Source organism: Diprion similis, chromosome 3 (assembly GCF_021155765.1).
Source record: "Diprion similis isolate iyDipSimi1 chromosome 3, iyDipSimi1.1, whole genome shotgun sequence".
Taxonomy (NCBI): domain Eukaryota; kingdom Metazoa; phylum Arthropoda; class Insecta; order Hymenoptera; family Diprionidae; genus Diprion; species Diprion similis.
In genome coordinates, this window is record NC_060107.1 from 13,315,544 (window position 1) to 13,337,355 (window position 21,812).

The 21,812-nt window shown below is 39.0% G+C and overlaps 2 protein-coding genes across 3 annotated transcripts; both read left to right on the forward strand.

Moving 5' to 3' along the window:
- Window positions 1-3,906: 3,906 nt before the first annotated feature.
- LOC124404397 (somatomedin-B and thrombospondin type-1 domain-containing protein-like) lies at window positions 3,907-15,067 on the forward strand. 2 transcript variants are annotated; one of them, XM_046878492.1, is made up of 6 exons: window positions 3,916-3,959; window positions 4,447-5,046; window positions 9,151-9,348; window positions 9,423-9,495; window positions 11,104-11,180; window positions 14,359-15,067. In XM_046878492.1, exons 2-6 carry the CDS (start codon window positions 4,794-4,796, stop codon window positions 14,565-14,567), a joined length of 810 nt encoding a protein of 269 aa, XP_046734448.1. In that variant the 5' UTR covers window positions 3,916-3,959; window positions 4,447-4,793; the 3' UTR covers window positions 14,568-15,067. The 2 variants fall into 2 exon arrangements, with proteins under 2 accessions (XP_046734447.1, XP_046734448.1); XM_046878491.1 differs by having other exon boundaries at window positions 3,907-5,046.
- Window positions 15,068-16,822: 1,755 nt separating this feature from the next.
- LOC124404165 (phenoloxidase 1-like) lies at window positions 16,823-20,163 on the forward strand. Its single transcript, XM_046878093.1, has 9 exons — window positions 16,823-17,002; window positions 17,147-17,339; window positions 17,476-17,699; window positions 17,784-17,986; window positions 18,070-18,487; window positions 18,570-18,698; window positions 18,786-19,113; window positions 19,200-19,432; window positions 19,556-20,163. Exons 1-9 carry the CDS (start codon window positions 16,892-16,894, stop codon window positions 19,799-19,801), a joined length of 2,085 nt encoding a protein of 694 aa, XP_046734049.1. The 5' UTR covers window positions 16,823-16,891; the 3' UTR covers window positions 19,802-20,163.
- The last annotated feature ends 1,649 nt before the right edge of the window (window positions 20,164-21,812 follow it).

Below are 21,812 nucleotides of genomic sequence, written 5' to 3' on the forward strand. Positions count from 1 at the left end.
CAGAGAAATGACCATGAAAATCTGCAGTTTTTTGGCTGTAACTTCTAATCCGTAGCTCGCAGCGTATTGGGACTGCGCCCAATCGTTTTCTCTCGCAAAATTTCGTCGGAACAGTACCCTCAAGAATTAATTGCAGCACTTTTCAAAGTCGTCGAAATTTTTATCAAAAATCCACAGGGGTTAGCCTTACTTTTATTGCGATTTTTGAAGCCAAGAATTTTCGGTCTCCGAATTGATTTGTATCATTGTCCCTAGGCTAATTGCTACCCCAGGAACTAAAAAAACGCATCAAAAAAGTCGTAGGACAAACAGCAGAGAAATGACGATGAAAATCTGCAGTTTTTTGGCTGTAACTTCTGATCCGTTGCTCGCAGCGTATTGGGACTGCGCCCAATCGTTTTCTCCCGCAAAATTACGTCGGAATAGTGCCTCAAAGAATTGATTGCAGCGCTTTTGAGAATCTTCGAAATTTTACCTAAAAATCCAAAGGGGTCAGCCTTGCTTTTTTGGTCCTTTTTGGAGCCAAAAATTTCTCGTTTTGCAATCGATTCTGATGATCTTTTCCTGGCTAATCGGACTCCTGGAAACTTCAAAAACACCTTGAAAACAGCATAAGATCAACAGCAGAGAAATTTCGGCGAAAAGACCAGCAGTAAGGAAGTGCGAAAGAAGGAGCTCTTTGTTTTCTAGCTTTCATCTGTTGCTTGCAGGGTATTCTGACAGCACGCATTTGATTTCGCCCGCAAAATCATGTCGATTCAGTACATTAAAGAGTCAATGTCATTATTATCCAAAATCGTTAAAGTATTCAACCAAAGTACAACCGAAAAAGGAAAAAACGCAATATTTTCCTGGTGATTCGTCTGCTGTTTGTCTCACATACTTTTTGTTTGTCATCCGCGTTTCTAGGGTTCATCAATTTCAGTAAGGATTAAACGAATTTATTTCGGGGCTAAGATCTGATTACTCAAGAAAGTAGCGCTAACCACTCTGGTTTTTTTTTATCTAACTTCACCAGAGCAATCGATTGAGCACTTTCCTAATGATTTGCAAGCAACGGATCGAGACCTACAGCCGTCAATATGTGGGGTATTTTGCTCCAAAAATGAAACGAATCACATTTTATTTTCCCGCTTCAACTTTCCATGCGTTGAACACACTCAATTGTGCCTAATAGCATACGCCATCGGAATCCGCAACGCCTTGTACAAGACGGCTCAAAAAACTCTAATCATAGCTCTTAATATTTCTGCAATACAGTTTCTTTATTTATCGATTACAGTAGGTACGGTGTTCCAATTTTTATCATGAAAGTTGAACGAGCACTACTCCAGATATCGCCTATATCTAGAGAAATATTTGGTCAGCTGTCTTGGTGAGAGATCACCAGTGAGATGGTTTCACGAATTGTTATTTCAACCTTTCTTAGTATCCTTATACAGTGTTAATACAGTCCTATATTATCAAATTTATAAGTTTTAACAATATATCAAGATTTCCTTTAACTTGACTTTCGATACTACAATTATCAATATTTTCACTTGAAATGAAATCGATGGAAGACAAGTGGCAAACAAATTTTGTGATGAATGCAAAATATGAGGCAAGAGAAATTAGCTATCCGATCTACGAAACCTGACTGGTTATTTTATATTAAACTAACAATAAGTACCAACATTATGAATTACTGTAACGTATTAAACAAAATATAGGCTTAGTTTTACATCTCGATACTTAAGTTTTTGTTACATTACCCTTTACGTGTAACATGCTATAACATGAGTTGTTCTAAGAGCAAAACAGTCCATGCGCCTGAAGCAGGCAACCGGAGTACACCATAGCCATCCCAAATGTAAAACATTATTTATCAAAATAACCTGAGTATTAGGAAATGTGGGAAATTATAAGAAATTAAATTCGGACGATCAACAAAGGCAATAATGAAGCAGTCAATAGTAGGACTGTCATCAAATTTAGCTATACATCGCGATAATAGGATGGCGGGATACAGTGGTTAATTAGGACATGAGGTGTGACTTTGGTTGCCTGCCTCAGGCGCATGGAATGTTTAACTGGTAGAAAAACTCTCGGCGTATCTTTATATTCATCTAAAGTATAACTAAACGAATGACTGTTTGACTCGAATATATCAAATCGTCAACTTTTCAGTCATTCTGCCACATAGTATTATATTACAAAAAATCTTATTTCAAAAATAAAAATCACAATACTTATGCAATTTTAATTCAATTGAAATTATCACTCTACAGGAATTCAACAGATTGCAGCAAGCAGCATTGACCCATGGAACCTGCCAACAATGGAACAATGGCGTTTCCGTAATAGACGGCTGAAAACATAACAAATCAACGAAATACATATTCCCATAGAAATCGCTGTTAGGTGGCGTCATATTTCAAACGTCGAGACACCAACCATCAATCATTAGTAAATAAACCTTTCGCCTGAACAGCGTTCGCGCATCGAAGGGTGAGCTCGTTTTTGGCTCAACTCATTTTCTCCTCCGTCCTTTTTAAATTAACACCCCCTTATCCCTCTGGGCCAGACAACCGCGCGCTGTCCACAATTCACCAAAAGGCCACCACGTACTCCACACCAGGCATGTGGATATATACACATGCAAACACACATTATACGTGTTCTGCTATACCCATGCAGGCGTTGAGCTTTTGTATTATAAGCCCGGTTTATAAATAACCCGCTGATGTGGAACTAGATTAGATTGATTAATTGTAGTCAATATCGAAAAATTTTCAGTTCTTTTTGATATACTGTCCCAACGCTAGCACCTCCACGTTTTTCTCTTCGAATGAAAGTCACTTTTATTCGGAATCGGAGCATTTCAATGCCACTGACGTGCTGGTACAGAATTTATCTAGTATATTTTTTGGCATTCGACAATTTTTTCTATTTATATTTTTTTCAATTTTTCCTCCCCGATAGGATATATTGATTTTACATGCACAGTAACGTCACGCTCGACAGGCAAGGGCTGATATGCCTTCTCATATGGTTGAAGAGCCTCATGGCCAATTCAACACGTGGGGTAAATGCGCCTGCATATATGCACTTCGAGGTTCACAATGCCAAAATGCGCCTGTATTTTGGCAACTGAGAGAACATACCACCGATCGACATTTGTCTTATTGACCGTGATTAGTCGAGTGCTCCTCACTCTCGCCAATCGTGGGCCACAATCGAGACAAATGCCGAACGGTAAAATGTACTCGCAGTTGCCTAAATGCAGGCGGATTTCGGTAAAATATCTTCTGAATCATCAATGCAGGCGAATTTATCATGTGTTAAATTTCTTATGAGACACTTTTACAAAATAACTAGTTATACTGCTCAGCTATACTGGTTCGATTCGATAAACTCATTTGAAAATAGTTGTACCGTGAAGTTTGTATCTAGTTCATAGGTGGTGTTTTCTAACACAGCTCAAGTCCAGTTCTTCTGACTTTACAGAGGAGGCTGGCGCAAAGTGGGCCCCTGAAGAAAATAATGCCTGAAATCAGAATAAAATGTTTAGAGTAATTATGATTTCCGCATCATTCATATTTAATAAAAAGTTCAGGTGGTTAATTTTATTCCTTGTTATTTATAAAATTTTAAGGTGCCCACTTTGCCCCACCCTCCCCTATACATCCTCAGTTGCAAGATGGTTTGATGCATAATAAACGTTAACGCGGGGAACGCATCAGACTACATTTACCCCGCTCATGCAACAGCAGCAGCATCGGACCGTTTCTGGATTGAAGTACTTGCGAGTACCGTGCGAGCTGCGGCAATATTGCAACTTAATTAATTGTTGGTTCACGAAACGCGAATTCGAGGCATGCGCCGAAGTTCCGTCGCGTTGTCGAGGGCGCGAATCCTCCGCTCTGACTTTAGTAGGGTCGCGTATTTCACCACCGTCAGGTTAGCGGACATTGATGGTACAATTTGAGCGGCATACTTTTGTTGTATAATAATCCTTACTCACATTCACGGAAAAATTAAAGAAATTTGCGTTTCGGATAATCGTGGTGAGAGTGTTCTGAAATTTGGATGATAATTAAAAACTGTTGATTTCAAGAACATATTACCGTTTTATCACTTGTTAGAAGTGCGTCAGAAAGTATACAGTATAATTAAATTCATTACCGAAGTTAATTCCGTTGTAGCTTTTATTGATGGTTGCCAGATTCCAATAATTGAATTGATATTCAGCAGGGTTAATTAAATTCGAATCGTTCCATACAAATATTGATACCTATGTCATTTCGAAATCCTATATTAAACAGAATACAGCCAATATTACAAGCAATTTCAGAATCGTTAATTAGCGGATGAAAAATGCTTTGATATAATGTAGAATGTCATGGTACTATCATTGTTTCACGTGCGTCGAACAGTCGTTACATGATCTTGTCAAACTTACAGTAATCAGTGCTTAACCCGAGTATAAAACATCAAGATCCAAGCACACCATTTTTCAATATCATGTGTCCATCCTCCCAAAATCTGCACATATGCAGCAGCAAAACAGCCGTGAGTTGAGTGCTTGCCGAGAAGCTTGATAATGAACCGTACAGTCACTTACTCGACAAGCTTTAAAGACCCCAATCAATAAAGCCGATATGAAAGCAGCTATACATCATCAACTTATTTTTAATCATACTGGTACAAAAAGAACAATTTTTCACACACCTTGTGGAATAAGCAATATCTGAGAACGAGCTGCAGCAGTTCCGGCAGATCCAAATGAGACTTGAATCTAAAGGCGAATAATGAGGAATGCAATCTTGAACGCGATCCTGGTGCCGATGGTGCTGACGACATTTTGGCTCATCCAATTAGTCCAGGCTGGTTACAGTTGCAAGGAATCGAAGCTCTGCTGCTCCGGAAGAGACTCGGCGTGTGTTGTCCAGAAGACGTCTCCGTATGCGATTATTGAAGGCCCTCAGGATAAGCCTTGCTACTGCGATCACGCATGCCTAAAGTTGGGAGACTGTTGCAACGATTTTAAGGAAACATGTGGTGGTGAGTCTTGCACGTGTCTCTAAGCTCGCACATCCGGCTTCTACAGGGTTCAAACAAAAACAGATTTCCTATGGAATTTGTAGTGTGGTTGGAAGATAAATTGGGTTTGCACCGAGTTTGATAGGTTGTAGGCTTGGTGATTCTTAAAGTTTCACCGATGGTTTATTTTTATTCGTTAAGTCTAAATTTGAGCAATTGAAATTATGATTCTCAGGGATTCCATGATCTATTGATGTATTATTATTTTAACCATTATCATAAATGAGATTTCTATGAGTTTGACTAGGTTTATAATAATAACCTGAAACAAGAAATGATCTTTTAATTTGACAATCTTTATTTAATAAATTCCCGATGAAATACGTCTGCACACCTTTTACACTTTTCAAATAATATAATAAACTTGTCTCTTCGGAGAAATGCTGTATTCTTAAATTGTTGGTAGACTGTCGCTTCGGTTGTCAAATGTAACGTAGAGAAAAAACTTGTGAATTACTCGTGACTCCGTCGATCGAAGAAGTCTAACAACGAAAGATAATAACAAAAATAAAAATAAAAACCAGTGAAAAGTCAAAATTAGAAAAAAATTGAATTTACAAAACTACTCTGTCACCTGCAAGGTTAATTGAAGAAAATCGATATTTTTTAACAATTTTATTACGAAACAGTCGCATTACATTGTGTGTTTACAAAATTGATATATTCGCAAGCTACAAAGATCTATTTTAAAATACAAAAATACAGAATACTGTAATTATTAACAAAAGCTTAAATATTGATGCTTCATACTATATCGTTTAAATATTAGTAAAAATATAGTAGATCCGTTTGATTTTACTCGACGATGGTTCATTTTATTCAGAAGACTCTTTTCGACAAAGTCACTGGAACAGATTTTTATTTAGTAGTCAGTGCAAAATTTCAATTTGTTGATCATATTCAATATCAATGCAATGTTGTGAAATTAAATACCTCGTGTTCCCAAAATGAAATGTATTGATAAAAGTATCGATCTTTGGCCAGAAAGCCTCTTTAAAATAATAGCAAGCTGCACGTTGCTTAGTTATGTCAGACTATTAGTTGCTAGACATTAACTACGATATATTTGAAGTTGCGTGACGAGATAGAAGCGAGGTTTAAAATTTTTCCAGCCATATAAATAGATATCAACATTTAGTGGATAGGGTTGGTAGCCTCGTTTTTCTCCAAACGGAAACGATAGCCAAGCATCGCTGCGACAAATAAAGCACATTTATCATTGTAGAAACAGTTGAAATTGTTTCTAGGTTTGTTTGGTACGTGATATATTGGTATTACAAGTAATTCTAAAGTGCAAATATTAGGGTATTTGGTTTGGAAGTAGATTTTTTTTTCACTGCCGACTGAAAAACCTGTACGTGTATAGTAAAAGAAAAGAATCGTAACGGAAGGATATCTCTTAAATTCAAATTTGAAAAATCGTTCTCGGAATTTGATTTTTGTTTTCTAAGTGACATGCTGGGAAAAACGTACATTTTTTTCGATTATTGCAACTCATTAGTACTTTATGAAACGAATTTACTCCTGAAAGCACTTTTTAGAGAAGTAAATTCTCGTAAAAAAAAGTCCGTCGAGACAAATCTGTGGTTTAACGAATTAAAAAGTTATAAACTCCAGTTCAAAAGTCAATTTCATGTAAAAAATACACCGTTAAACGATTCTGGTGGTTCAACTATTGACTTTAGAAGTAATATTCGAACGCCAGTTTTACAGAAAATTTAATTCCTTACAAATCAAGATCAAGTCCGTGTCATTTACATGTGATTGAGTGATGAGGATTAAAAAAAAATTGCACCCTCCTCACGTTATTTGACCAGAAAAATTTGGAATTTCTAGAGCAACCTTTTTGAATAATTGGATTCAAGAGATGTCCTTCGGCAAGAATTTTCCTTCTGCCATGCACAAGTTTTGGAGAAATACTATATAGCCAATACATATACTCTCGAAATAAAAGCCTCAAAAGGAGTTAGAGCCTACAAAATGATTCAACCGACGACTGCCAAGACCCGTCTGCTGCTCAATTTTGCGTAATCGCAGAATTTTCGGTGGAATTCCTCCGATCATGGGGACTCTCTGGGGGATTGGAATTTGCCATAGAACGGGGGCACGACAACTTTCACAAGGCTGGTTGCCATGGCAAATACCCTAAAAATCACCTCCTACGTAGCGGTGACACGACGAATATATTTTTACAATATATTTGTGTCGAACGAGACCGTGTTGAAAAAATAAGGCTTGAAAATTGAGGCATCACTTCAAGTTTTCGTAATGAAAAAACATAAACCATCTAGCAGGTAGCATAAAATTGACCAATTACCAACCCTGGAAGTCATATGTTCCACACTGTACACTTCATATTGTGTCACTCGCTACAATATGGCGTACGACATGCTACACCCAGCGAAAAGTAATAAATATAAAGTCTGCTTCCACCGGTTATATATGCGTGTGCAAACAATGAGTGTGAAACAAGATAAATGGCTCGTAGTAGGGGAGAACTTGGCTCTCTTGATGCAAAAAGAGTGCCAAATTATATGGTATCTGCAGGATGCATGACTCGCCAAAAATCACTTACTTTCAATATCGTTATCAGTATTATCCGTGAATGTTTATAAAATTTTTGCCAATTACCATCCCCATGCTTCGACAGCAGCGAACATACAATAACTCTGCCAAGTTTAAATCGATCCCTTGATTTATACCAAAGTCATGCAAAACCAAATAACTAATTATAAAAACTGCACCTATTTTATATTCAAGACTTTCGGAACTTAAAGGCACGTCTTCCAGTTGAGGTAGAGGCTTGAAACTTTGCACAGATTTTTTTTAGTTGATTTGGAACAGATCTAGGGGCGTCTGAATGAGAATTTTGTAGACCCTCAAATAAGGGCCACCTTTACTCAGCAACAGAAAATTCTGCAAATAAAATCTGAACTATGAATACGATGTTGCTGATCCAAATTCCTTGACAAGAGGTTGTTCTGCTCACGACCAGCCGTCGACGCGAATCTTCTGCCCGCACGCAATCCATATTTATGTGTATTCGAAGCGTCCCAGTAGACCCTCTAATTAGCAGAGGCCTTGTTCCGCAATTTGGCTTTTGTTATACCTACCGGAAATGAATTCCACCCGGGATGATAAGTCACCGCCGAGCGAAGAATTCTCTCGCGTTGAGAATTAATCAAGCGGCAGTCCTCTGCAAATGAAAAGCCCATTGACGTCAATTGCATGCGAAGCTTGTATACTCACCGTAGCAAATAATGAGATGATATAACTCAATTTATTGTTCTCTGCTCTCGGTGATGTTCTTTGCCTTTTGTACGAGCGTCGCGCTTTTCCTCGAATTACGTCCATCCGCACAAGCTGTCATTTCTATCCGATATCCGCGATAGCTTCGATATATTTCGATGTCTGAAGACTACGAGTCACCATTTCAATGTTATTCCCTTCACCCGCTTCTTTCATGTTGCCTATATACATTCGACTCAATTATGGGCACGTTTTTTCAATACAATTACAGTTTACTGCACAGGGTTGAATTCCAGCCGATGGTTTGTACCGGAAATTCAGGGGATGAGTAGCTCATACGATAGCTGACGCAATTTGTTAACTCGTCGAGAACCAAGAGTCCGAAACCGTCGGGGACAGACTGCTGAGTTTGGCTACGTGCCATTGGAACTCTTTTATAATTACTAGCTTCACTGCAGTTTCAACTTCATTTCTTTTTCTTCAACGCTATCCATTTTTAATTCCACCTTCAACTGGTGCTCGGTAAGGGAAAAAACTACAACGATGCACATTTATATACATGATTCGCACCACTTTTCAACAGTTTAAAAGAAAAAAATATTAACGCTGATGTGATATTCAACAGATTTGCGGATTATACTTCTAATTTTATATCGCCACGTTTATCTGATTACCATTTGTTTTAGCACTACTTTAATTCGTTTTACTTCTTACGTGACAGGATTCGTGCTGTGTAAAACAATTTCTCGTTCCTGTAAAAGACAGGTTTTATCCTGCAACCAATTTAAACGTATGTAATTTTTCCTACGGTTTTAGTTGTCGACTGCACAGTATCAACTTGGGGCTCATGGTCAACCTGTGACAGGAAGTGCGGTCCAGGTACGCAAACCAGATCCCGGACCATCCTGAATGCTGATAAAAATGGAGGAAAACACTGTCCACAGCTTGAGCAGAGCAGAATTTGCCACGGCAGTGAAGATTGTCAACGACGTAATTACAGCATTCCACTGAAAGGTGAGATATCAAAGTAGTTTTTGGTGAGTATTTTAATTCACGCAAGAATCATGTATCAATGTTGATGATTTCAGAAGTCGCTTTGTTGGTACCAAAAAATTTGGACGGTTCGCGAAACAGTAACGATGAAAATACGATTTCGAACGGGTGAGTGTCACAGCGGTTTTATACTTCACCGATTTGTTATTTTTTCCTAAGTTTATAACAATATAGTATACATTACGTAAGTAGTAATTAACTCCAAGTCAGAGGTAACACGTTCTACAGAGAGAAAACGGTGAAATGAGCAAAATAATTGAAATCTATTGGTCCTGCGATACAATAGAGTCAACTTACACGAGATGTCAAATTGTGTCGTTGTGATGACTTGTAAAAGTCATTAGTCATGAGTCAGTTCAACTGATTGTCAGTCAGAAAACTAAGAAATACGTATATGTTTTATCTGCTAATAAACAGTTTAGAAGAGTGAAAACCATTCTATTCATTAAGAAAACATTTCAGCGTTAGTTCCATTCAAATCCATCAAGCGAATCAAGAAATCAGCCCGTTGGTTGTCCATCTTTGGGGGTCGTTTTCACTCCTCTAAACCGTTTATCAGCAGATAAAAAAAATGTACAAGTCTCTTAGTTTTCGACGCACTACAACATGCATGAACTAGATCAAAATCGATGGGGTCGACCGACCTAGGGTTTCTTGTAAGTTTCACCATTTGCCCTCGGTGTATATATATATATATATATATATAAGTTTATTGCAGAACTTTCGTGATGACCAGGGTTAACGGAAGGTAATTACATCCCCGGTTGAACCATCGTGTGTAAATTTTTGTTACCGAACCAAATAGGATTTTGATTACTGGATCCCCGACGTATAACAAAGCGTTATATGTATGCATGTAGGTTCGCGTTGTTATACCCTTACATGTACCGGTCCCCTGATAATTAATTGGCCCGCAGCGGTAATTGAACAGCAGCCGTTGATATCCAGCCTCGTACATTCCTAAAATACCTTCAATGCCGTCGTTGAATGTACAAGTGAAGAGCCGTAACGAGTGTCCGACAGTAACATTGATTTTTGCAAGTCCTGCGGTCGATCAATATAAGTCAGCACGTTAGCCGGGAAAATTCAATCAGTTCGAAGTGGTACCATCGGTTTGATGACTTCTGAAGAACTTACCGGGATGCACCTTGCTCCGAGAAAATTGGCCGAGTTTCTCTTCCATTACCTGCGTTCCAACTGGTTCTTCATGCAGTAACCCTCTCTGGAGGCTTTTCTATGGTTTCACTTGCAAGAGGCTGCAAGAAGCAGTTTCTCATTGATACGGTATGAACCGTGCTGCTAGGATTTTTACATTTTGTCAGGCTGCACTTTACGAGGTGAGGATCATGCGAAATTCTGCGCACCAGGGAGCCTCCAGGCAGTATTAAAACGGGCGTGTATGCACGTAGGGAACAATTGAATTTCGCCTCCGGCGTGCAATCATTTGTGCTTCCCGCACCAGCTCGGCAGATCACGCAAAGCTCCAATTTCAGGTTATCCATTGGGCTCAGCTCATGATGGAAACTGTGGAGCTGGGCCCCTATATTTATGTTGCGTTTTATTTCAGGCTACGACGAAGTTTTTTTCTCCATATAAGCTGCCTTCCAATTGAATGAACAAAAAAGAGCAAGAAACTGTGATTAGTATTCTAGAGTAATATGCAACGTGGTTATGTTCTTAGTCACTTATCAACCAAAATTCTTTTACGTTTTCCAGGTACTGCGTCTCGTTTAAGGTCATCAAAGCCACGAAAGCTTGCCGTAAGGACCCAACTTTAGCGACGCTGAGCGAAGGTAGGAATAACTGCTCTCCTATGCAGTATAAAAAAAGAAATTCTTATACTATCATTCTATCAATTTACGGGCTTCTATCAATCCTAGAATAGTTGAAAACGAACGTCCAGAGGTTCAAGATTAGCAGTCAACCACCTAAACGACCGCAGTAAAGGATGTCCGCACAGAAAGTGGTTAGATCTGACTCCTTTCATTAGCGTTGGTGAAGCGACCGCAAGCGGGTCTCTTGTTCTCGTTGTCGGTTAGAAACAGTATTTCCTGCGTCCCTGTAATGCGGATAAACAAATGGTCGTTTGGCGTGCGAGATAAGCAGACAACAAAGTTTTTGGCAGATGCTCTGTGTATTATGAAAAGAAAGAAAAATGAAATAAAGTATCGTGTAGAACTCATATTTTCTTTAATTATAATATAAATCTTTCGTTATAATCACAGCTAACTATTGTAAAAAGTACAATAACATGTAGTTGTGATACCATTTTTTACTGACAAATCATTGCACTATTAACTAGAGAAATCTTTGCAGCATTTTCAAGCACGTAACATAGTGCTGTGGAGCAATATTATCGAAAACTACACTACCAAAAAAAACAAAAAAAAAAATCAGCTAGATCCAAGAATAATACAAATATGTTATATCATGCGAAGTTTTTCATCTGACGTCATCAATTCATAGCTGAATGATAAGGGCTAATATGATTCAATTAGTAATAATTACTATTCTTTCTACATTTTGTGGTAAACTACGAAGTGTCTTGCAGAAGTTACAGTAACACCAATCGTTGACGTATTAAGCAAATTTAGTGGTAGAACCTGTTAAATTTCAGTTGTAATTTTCTAACGGACTGATGTAATGGCGGTATTAAATTAACTATTACTATTTTTACAACATTTTGAGGTTATTAATGTAATAGAAGTTACGATAGTCGTACCGTAATTTCGAAACTAAAATTTTATAGTACTCGCAGAAAATACATGAGTATCATTAACGTCACGATAGCGTGAATGTAATGGTTTTTGTAGTTGCTCGTACAGCGATAATTCTACAATACTGATGTTACAACTTCGGCAACGTCTCTTTTCCGTATACAACTGATATCCGAGAACAGGGCAGACTAGTTTGAAAAAGTTTCTATTGAGGACCGCAGATTTGACCGATCTATCAAAGGGAAGTAATGGAGGTCCCTATTCCGTCAGGCCCGCATGCCCTATTTAACCCTGGCATCCCGAGCGAAATTGTCTGGTTAACAAAGAGCTGACTCCTAAACCCGGGGCCGAAACGATACCTAGTCGAGCTACATTAAGGTTCAACGTCCCAAATCGTCGGTGAATATTTAGCGATACTGTTGTGCAACAACTTTAACTACGGGCACCGCGAACTTCAGCCTTCCGCTCCACTATCGTCATCCAAAACTATAGTTAATTTATTTTATTTTATGGACCTATTTGACATGCATTTCAACTCTGCTTGCGTCATTACAATGAGCGTGGTTATCTGTATATACACTGTACATATAACCGCATTTATGATCGTTATTTCAGTGTCGTCCTGTTATGGGCAAATTATGAAACAGTTCGGTTATGTTTTGAATGGAGATATTATCACCGTTATAACGGTCATTAGCATATAATTATCCTTGTTATCTGTTGATAGTGGTTATAATACAGGATATGTTTGAAGAAAACATTTTTTTCAATTTATCTCAAGATATTGTGACATAAAATCAATGTCTAGAAGCGCTCGGTATTAATTTGTAATTACTTTCCTAAAATTACTCACTCGCAAGGGTAATTACTCGCAAAAGCAAGTATATCATCCCCCTCATCAGGAATGTCTGCAATTTGTCTGATATGAAAGACTTGACTTGCTTTCTATGGAATTGAAATTATTCGAAAGATTTTTGATCCCCGTTTTCTTCATAAATTACTGTCCAGCCATTGGTAATTGCATACTTTTCAATATCGTTGATGGAGGATCTTCTACGTAAATTTGAATTTTATAGTTAGTTATATTCACATACATACACATTATAAATTTAGTCTTTATTGTAGATGATCGATACCCCCAACTGCCAAAGCTTTTTCTGCGACAATTAACGTTGAAAAAATTTGATTAACGAAGGGTATTTTGGTTGGAATTTCAAACCTGTATAAGTTTGTTCGACAAACCGATCCGCAGAAAATCGCAAAACTGATGTTGGAATCGCCAAACACCTTACGGAAGTGAAAATCATTCAGCTGCCAACAAATCCAGTATTCATTGATCGTAAAAATTGACGATCGATTTATATTCCGCAGTAAAGTGACGCGGCTAAATTGCAGCATTGAGGAAATTTTATAGCAGATCTGTATAGTTATACTGGTCACTCGCTTTCGAGCCAGTCCGAGGATATTAAAAGGAAAATTTTTCAAATATTTGACAATATAAATTCAGTGCGAGTCATTTTTTATTCCGAGAGATCCTTAAAATAGAATAATTCCGAAAGTTGTACTAACCGCTAAATAAACGGCGTTGCAAGGGGAATCCAGACACGTTAGCTTATGACATTTCCTCGTTACAACACCTGTAGTTTACGATATTCGCTATGTTCACCAAAGGAAAGTACGAGTTTGAAAGTCAGTACCAACTGGTTTTTACCTCCGTCATATTGTATGACTTTTTTAGGATACAATAAAATGCATAAACACCTTAACCTCTCGGCTAACTTGTTTGCGATCTGAAACAGAATGCGTGTTCAATTCTACAAAGTTCATTTGTTATTTGTAGCATCCGACGTGCATCCGTTATCTTACGTCAGCTGCATCGCCAGTCATCGTCATAGAATTGAACTCGCATTTTGTTTCGGACAAAAACAAGTTAGACGTAAGATTAACGCATTTAGTCATTTTACTGTACAATTACGTGTCAATGACGGACGATGCAGATGACGTGAGAAAATGGGATCCATTGTCACATAATTTGTAGATCGAACCGAAAAGTTAGCCAGACGGTTAAAGCGTTTTTTGGATTTTACTGTACCTGCGCCAACTTCGCGAGGTTTTCATGACTGAACGCCCATTATCATATAGAACACAATAATACAAAGGAGCCGAAATGTCGGAGGACAGCAGACGACAAGATTCACCAATCGCTGAAGCTGCACTTCTCAATGAAGTATGACATAACCTCATTTGATTACAGGTGCCGAGGTCTGCGTACGATGTCAAACCCGTGCCCTGCGGCGTGTTTTGAACAGGCGATGTCAGGGGGATGGAGAACAACTGGGAGGGAACAGATGGAGCGTTTTGTCATCAGCTCACTGTCACGGCAGGTGGAAACGCACCTTGAAAACTGGCCCCGAATGCGAAGATCTCGCATGTGGTTCTGAGGCGATCTTCCTTTTCGTATAAATCGGTTACCTCGGAAGGAAAAGTAACGCACCATACAGAGGAGCTCCTTCAATCAATGGCTCATCCCCTGTACATAGAGAAGTTATGCGGTTCGAAATAATTCAATTTCAAAGTTTCACGCATGGCAAGATGGAAATTTAATCAATTAGTTGCCAAGGATTGAGAGACTCGGGGAGATCTCTCGGGGTATCCAACAAGTCGACGAACTGATTTTACTCACTCAACTTGATATATTTCTCCCGCATGGGGATTTATTTAACCTGAATCTTTCTTAAATCGTGTAATTGGATCCTATTGATACTCCGATCGGTTGTACATATATAGATAGATGAATTAATACACCAACTTAATCACCATGTATAAGACTTGTATTTAATGCATAAGTATAAGAGATAATTAGCTTGTAAGTCGTGCAATACTAATTGAAATATTCAAGTAACGAAAGTTATTTTAAACCCTGTAACCACATATCATCGTTGGTTTTCAAATAAAATATTTCTGACTGGTATGTGAATTAAAATTATTGTTCAACCTGTAGAAAATTTTGTAGGTGCAGGTAATTGCGTCGAATTTTTTTCTCATTTCATACGGCAGAGATTGGCAATCGATTTCCGCAGGTACTCGGAAGCTTTTCTTCCTACACTTACAGTGTTTTTACATTAAATTGGAAATTACTGGGAACAGGATCAGATCCGGAATTGGCGTTGAATATCTCGTAATCCCGGATGAAAAGATGTAAAACAACGCAAAGCTCGTCGGCGTCTACCCGTCTCGCTAAGTGCCCTTTTCCTTGCAAATTCACAGACTGAGGTACATCACTTGAGATACGAAAGAGAGATCGAGAGAGATAGAACGGAAAAAGAGGAGAAGGTAGAGAATTCAAGCAGAGCAATGGCAAGTGACGGAGAGAAAATGATATTAGTTGAAGCCTTCTTAACTCGGGGGATTTCATTTAAAAGCTGTTATACATGAGTTGATAAAATTGCATTTCGACGCGAAAAGGTTTCAAGACGTACCTAATTACAATTGTTTTTTTTTACATTCCACCTCATTTTGTGACGCTATAAGTTCAGCGAAACTATGCACAAGTGTCATAAAGGTGAAACGTAACAGGTAATTCAGGCATGATAATTGATACGCAGAAACAGTACCAAAGTTACGCAACACAGAGCCAAATGTACTTTAATTAAATTGCCTGAAGGCTTTCTCGAAGCGGGTAAATCAGGCTTGAAATCCCGATGCACACGGTACGTATGTAGGACTGTATATTTCCCGAGTGACCGGATGTTTTTCAGAGAAAAATATCAGCCGACATTTATTGCCGAGTATTTAAAAAAAAACATATTTCAAAATGAACTCTTCGCGTGGTTTGCCACAATTTCTAATCAACTGATAGTGAATATGGAGCGCAGCGACACAAACAGGATGAGGCTAGATATTTTCACTTTATGGCTGACATGATTATGGGGTAATATATGAATATATATTTTTTCTGAACGTAATACAACTCACATTTATAATTCATTTTGAAAACCAAAAATTCAGGACTCGAGAATTTGAAATTGCGAGTAAACGAAGAAAAGATGTTTGTCCTCAATGTTTTTAACAGTCTTGCAATATATTTATTTTTGCACAAATTATTATAGTAGAATTAAATATTTATCGTTTCGACTAACCTTTTTTGATTCAAGATGTTTCGTTATTTATTGTGACTAACTAACCGATATTTATAGAAAATAGGTAGTAACTGTAAAATAAAAACTAAACCCGATCGAATCAAAATAAATATGGTATTTCAAAATTAGCATAACACTATATATAACCTCACTTTTGTTCATAAGAACTATATTTTTTGAAAAACTAAAAAAAATCGTCATATAATAAAATTATTTCACTGAAACTAATAACTAATAATAAACTAATAAACTAAATTTTTTTTTACCAGTGTAATCGCACACTGAGTAATTCAAATATTTATTGTAAATATCCATCTATTGGAAAATATTATTATTATTATACAGTATTAACTAACTAGCGTTCAGTTATTTTCTTTTAAATCTACAAAGCGAATTCCGGTTGACGTTGTCTGGTATGAATTTATCAGGAAACCGCTAACCGCTATGTCCTCTGAGTCTGGTATAAGTAGCGACGCAAAGCAACGTTAGACATCCAGTCGGTTCGTGTACATCGTAAACGCACCGACGGAACAAGCTCTTAATCAATCTCGATTAATCAGTGGTCACTTGACAACTCTTTGTCTCCAAACGTAGGTCGTTCGAGTCAGTGGTACTTAGATTATTGATCGGTCGAAATCAAAACTCAAGATGAGTAATCCCAACACCAACATTCTTTACCTGTTCGATCGACCAGCTGAGCCGGTCTTCGTCCCGAAAGGCGAGAAGAAGGTCGCCTTCGACATTCCTGCTAGTTACTTGGTAAGCATTTGGATTCATTTAGACGAAAGCTCTAGTGAGAACTACATTAGGATTGTCTTAAGTGGATCTCGAGAGAAAACGAGGGCGATTAAAAGACGTCGTGGATTCGAGTTAAATCTTTATACTTAACGCTGATTTCCACAGATGGACAAATATCAAAACATAGCTGTTGACGTTATTAACCGTTTTGCCGATGACACGGATTCAAAACTTCCGATCCGTGAGATCCGTATTCCAGACATCAGTCTCCCTCTGACATTGGATCGACGTGCTCCATTTTCGCTTTTCCTTCCATCCCATCGCAAAATGGCTGCAAGGCTGATCGAAGTTTTCATGGGTAAGTCACAGTACAATATTTTGGGTGAAGGCGGGCGAGTCAGGTGACGGAATTGAAAATGAGCTTCCTAATAGCCCGCTTACTCAATTTGCTACGAGGAAGAAGTTTCAGCATCGTATATCGCACTTGGTTACAGGAATGCGAACCTACGATGATTTCTTGTCAGCCTCGGTCTACTGCAGAGACCGAGTGAACACCAACATGTTCATCTACTGTCTCTCCGTCGCGATTCTTCATCGGCCTGATACCAAGAACTTGCCAATTCCACCGTTGTCCGAAGTCTTTCCAGAGAAATTTATGGACAGTAGTATTTTCGCGCGTGCCAAGGAAGAAGCTAACTTGGTCCCAACCGGCTCTCGTGTAAGAATATTTTTTGACTGGCGAGTAAGAGCTGAAGTCTATACTCAATTCACAAGTCATTCTAATAATTTCTATCTCCAACAGCAACCTATAGTTATCCCGAAAGATTACACTGCCTCTGATCTTGACGAGGAACACCGCGTCGCCTACTTCAGGGAAGACTTGGGAATCAATCTTCACCACTGGCATTGGCATCTCGTTTACCCTTTCGAAGCTGCGAGAGAAATTGTCGACAAGGATAGACGTGGTGAACTGTTTTACTACATGCACCAGCAAATCATGGCTCGGTAAGTAACGAAACGTTGCTAAACAGCCGGACTGAGTCGATTGAACAAGCCAAGACTGTTCCTAAATATTATTCTGCTTCCAGATACAACTTGGAGCGTTTGTGCAACAATTTACCACGTGTAAAGCGCCTAAACAACTGGCAGGATCCAATTCCGGAAGGATACTTCCCGAAGTTGGACTCCCTCGTGGCTAGCAGAACCTGGCCAGCTCGAACCGCTGGATCGACCCTGAAAGACATTAATAGACAAGTGGATCAAGTCAACTTGGACATACAAGACTTGGCGCGATGGAGGGACCGCATATTCAATGCTATCCATGAGGGAGTCGTCAAGGACAGCCGCGAACAACGAGTTGAATTGACCGAAAACGAGGGCATCAACGTCCTGGGTAACATGATCGAGGCCAGTATCTTGTCGCCGAACCGAAATCTCTACGGTGATATGCACAACATGGGACACGTCGCCATTTCCTTCTGCCACGATCCGGACCATCGCTACCTGGTAAGTAGATCCAACGAAAGAAGATGGTGTGGAGTGTCAACGTTCACTACAACTGTCTAATCGATCATTTTATTGATTGCAGGAAAGCTTCGGTGTGATGGGAGACTCAGCAACCGCTATGCGAGATCCAGTTTTCTACAGATGGCACGCGTTCATCGATGACATTTTCCAGGAGCACAAGAGTACTTTGCCTGCATACTCTGTGCAACAGGTAGACATTGCATTGGTTGGAATGTAACTCGGATGAATGATTTTCACGGAACATTTATCACGACGATGATTTTTTTCGGTCTTCTAGCTCGACTATCAAGGTATTCGAATCACCGACGTCCAAGTCGTGACTCCCAGCCAACCGACCAACGTATTTTCAACTTTCTGGCAACAAAGTGACGTGGATCTATCCCGTGGACTTGATTTTACTCCACGTGGTGCTATCTTGAGCCGTTTCACTCACCTGAACCACGCACAATTCAAATACCGCTTAGCAGTCAACAACCAGGGCAATGTCGCCAAAATGGGTACCGTGCGGATTTTCATGGCCCCGAAGCTTGACGAACGTGGACTTCCCTTCAGTTTCCGCGACATGAAAAACCTGATGATCGAGATGGACAAGTTCACCGTCACTCGTAAGTAAACTTAAAACATCAAATCGTCTTTAGCCAGCCTAGCTATCACTCGTAGACAATAATCGTTTATACGATATCCTGCGTAGTACGCCCTGGAAACAACACCATTGAACGTCGATCTGACGAGTCTTCTGTGACCATTCCATTCGAGCGAACCTTCCGCAATCTCGATGAAAACAGGCCAATCGGCGGTGACAGTTTGGCACAATTCAATTTCTGCGGATGTGGTTGGCCTCAGCACATGCTGGTTGGAAAGGGATCGAAGGAAGGATACCCCGTCACTCTGTTCGCTATGGTGTCCGACATTAACGGTGACAGGGTAAGAGAATCATTTGCCCATTTAACTCTGTACAATTGTGATACGTTTCGTTTTCATTCTACTTTCCATAATCGTCTCCTTTCCAATAACTCCTCTGTTATTTCAACTTTCACATTGTTTCAGATCACTCAAGACACAGAGGGTGCGTGCAACGACGCTGCAAGTTACTGTGGCATCAAGGACAAAAAATACCCTGACGCACGTTCAATGGGATATCCCTTCGATCGTATTCCACGTACCGGAGTTGACACCATACAACAGTTCATAACCGGTAATATGCGGTTAACCGATTGCATGATTCGCTTCAACGACATCGTAGTACCTCCGAAAAATTCCGGTGCCGACAGCAACAGCCTCACATTCGCGTAAGGTTACGGTTGCTCAAACTTTTCACCGATCGTTTGAAAATCTGTCAAGTTCCAGTCTTCCGATTTTATTTTTAATTTTTGATAACAAGATTTGGATGAAAGTTTCTTATTTTTAAACGATTAATTTACCCCACGCAGATACGGATTTCTACAAGGCTTTTGAATTAGACAATTAATCTCTACATATACTATAAATGGTGTGTAATTTTGTTGATGACCGCTTGAAAAATGGATATTCTCTTGTGTAAATAATACTAGATGACATAAGTTAAACAATACATTGTATAGAGTATAAAAAAAAATTAAAATAAATGGATATGTAATTGAGATTTTCATATTGTGTACCTTTTCTTATGTCAGTATAATCGATAACTGTATTGTAATTATCACACTTATGCGAATGAATTGGAATAAAAATTCTACAGCTTTCTATTAATCACGCGTTTTTCACTTCTTCGGCACCCAATTTTTATGCAAACACGGCAAAAGCCCTCAACTCCGTATATTTAAAACTCTCAATTTATATTTTTCATGTTTAGTTAAGTAAATTTGAATAGCCTTGTTGGTATTGGTATTCCAGAGAGTGATATAGTCCCAGGGTAAAAGTCTTGGAGGGCATACTTTTATCTCCTTAGGAATGGAACAGCTTAGGAATTGGAGATAAAGAGAAGGTCTGCATTTGCATAAATAACGGATCTTACTCTCGAATACATTAAAATGGAAAAAGTTTCCTTTTTACTTTAGGGTCACAAAAGTCTCACCCCTCTGATTCTGAGAACTCTTTCTTCCCTGTAATAATTGTTTTAACACTGAAACTTTGCATTTGATCGTTTCAAGATATATTTGCCTTTGGTTTCTTTCATGGTTTCAACACTCGAGAATCCAAACCGCTAAATGGAGTTTATCCCCGCTATCGAAAAGAATCGTACAAATAAATTACCTTTACCCGCAGAGTTGCAAATTCTGAAAGCAGTTTCACGGGATTTCCCGAGAATGACATCTCTAATCCGGGGACGCTCACGTATCTCGTATTAAAAGCCTATTCTTCTGTGGCATCTGGCATTCGCCAGTTGGTACCGGGAAGTTTAACGTCGTTGCCCCATCACGTACAGTTTTCTCATTGCTTGGTCATTTGGCCTGTCGTAATCGTGGAACGGTCGACTAGGGATACATTAAAGGGTTTTAATTTTTGCCAATGCCGTGGTAAAACTGGAAGTTCTGCACCCTCTCTGACGAAACTGCTGGCTTGTAGCTGTCCCAGAAATTAACAGCCCCCAACACTCTGATTCGTAGAATCCCGTGACGTTAGGGAGCGTCCATAAACTACGTCATCGAATTTTGAAGTTTTTTTACCTCCTCCCCTCCCTCCCTTTTTTTGTCGTCGTCTCTGTTTGCTCGATCGTTTTTTTCCCACTCTTCTATATTGCTTGAGCGTCATATTTTTGTTAGTTAGCTAGTCAGTTAGTTTGTAAGTAATTTTAAAAACTTTCTGTACCGTTCTGTGCTTGTCCAATATTGCTATGGACATAATAAATTCCGTCCAAATGACTTAAGGAAAATCGCCCCCCCCCCCCCCATTCTCGTCCTATTCCGACTTATGTAATACAATTTTTCGACTCAAAATTTTTTTCAAACTAGCATAGCGAAAGCAAGTATATGCATTACAGAAACTTTGTTTATTACCTGTGATAGCAGTCACAATAGTTCCGAGACGCAGCGCCTCAGCTATACCTCTCTAATAGAAATATTTTTTACTAGTGAATTCCACTTTTCGCATATGATGTCATAATTTCTGTACCCCCCTCTCTCTGAATCCAAAGACATATTTATTGACGCTCCTTTATAGCTTACATCTATCAACACTCAAACCTGCAGTGGGCAATCCCCTTCTCCTTCCAGGGTGAAATCTCTCTGTTATCTCGGAACTGAGATAGGAACAGACCATCGGGGGTTGAGGTATTGTTTTGGGATGCTATTTGCCTCTTAATTGCATGCCACAGGAGCGGCATACT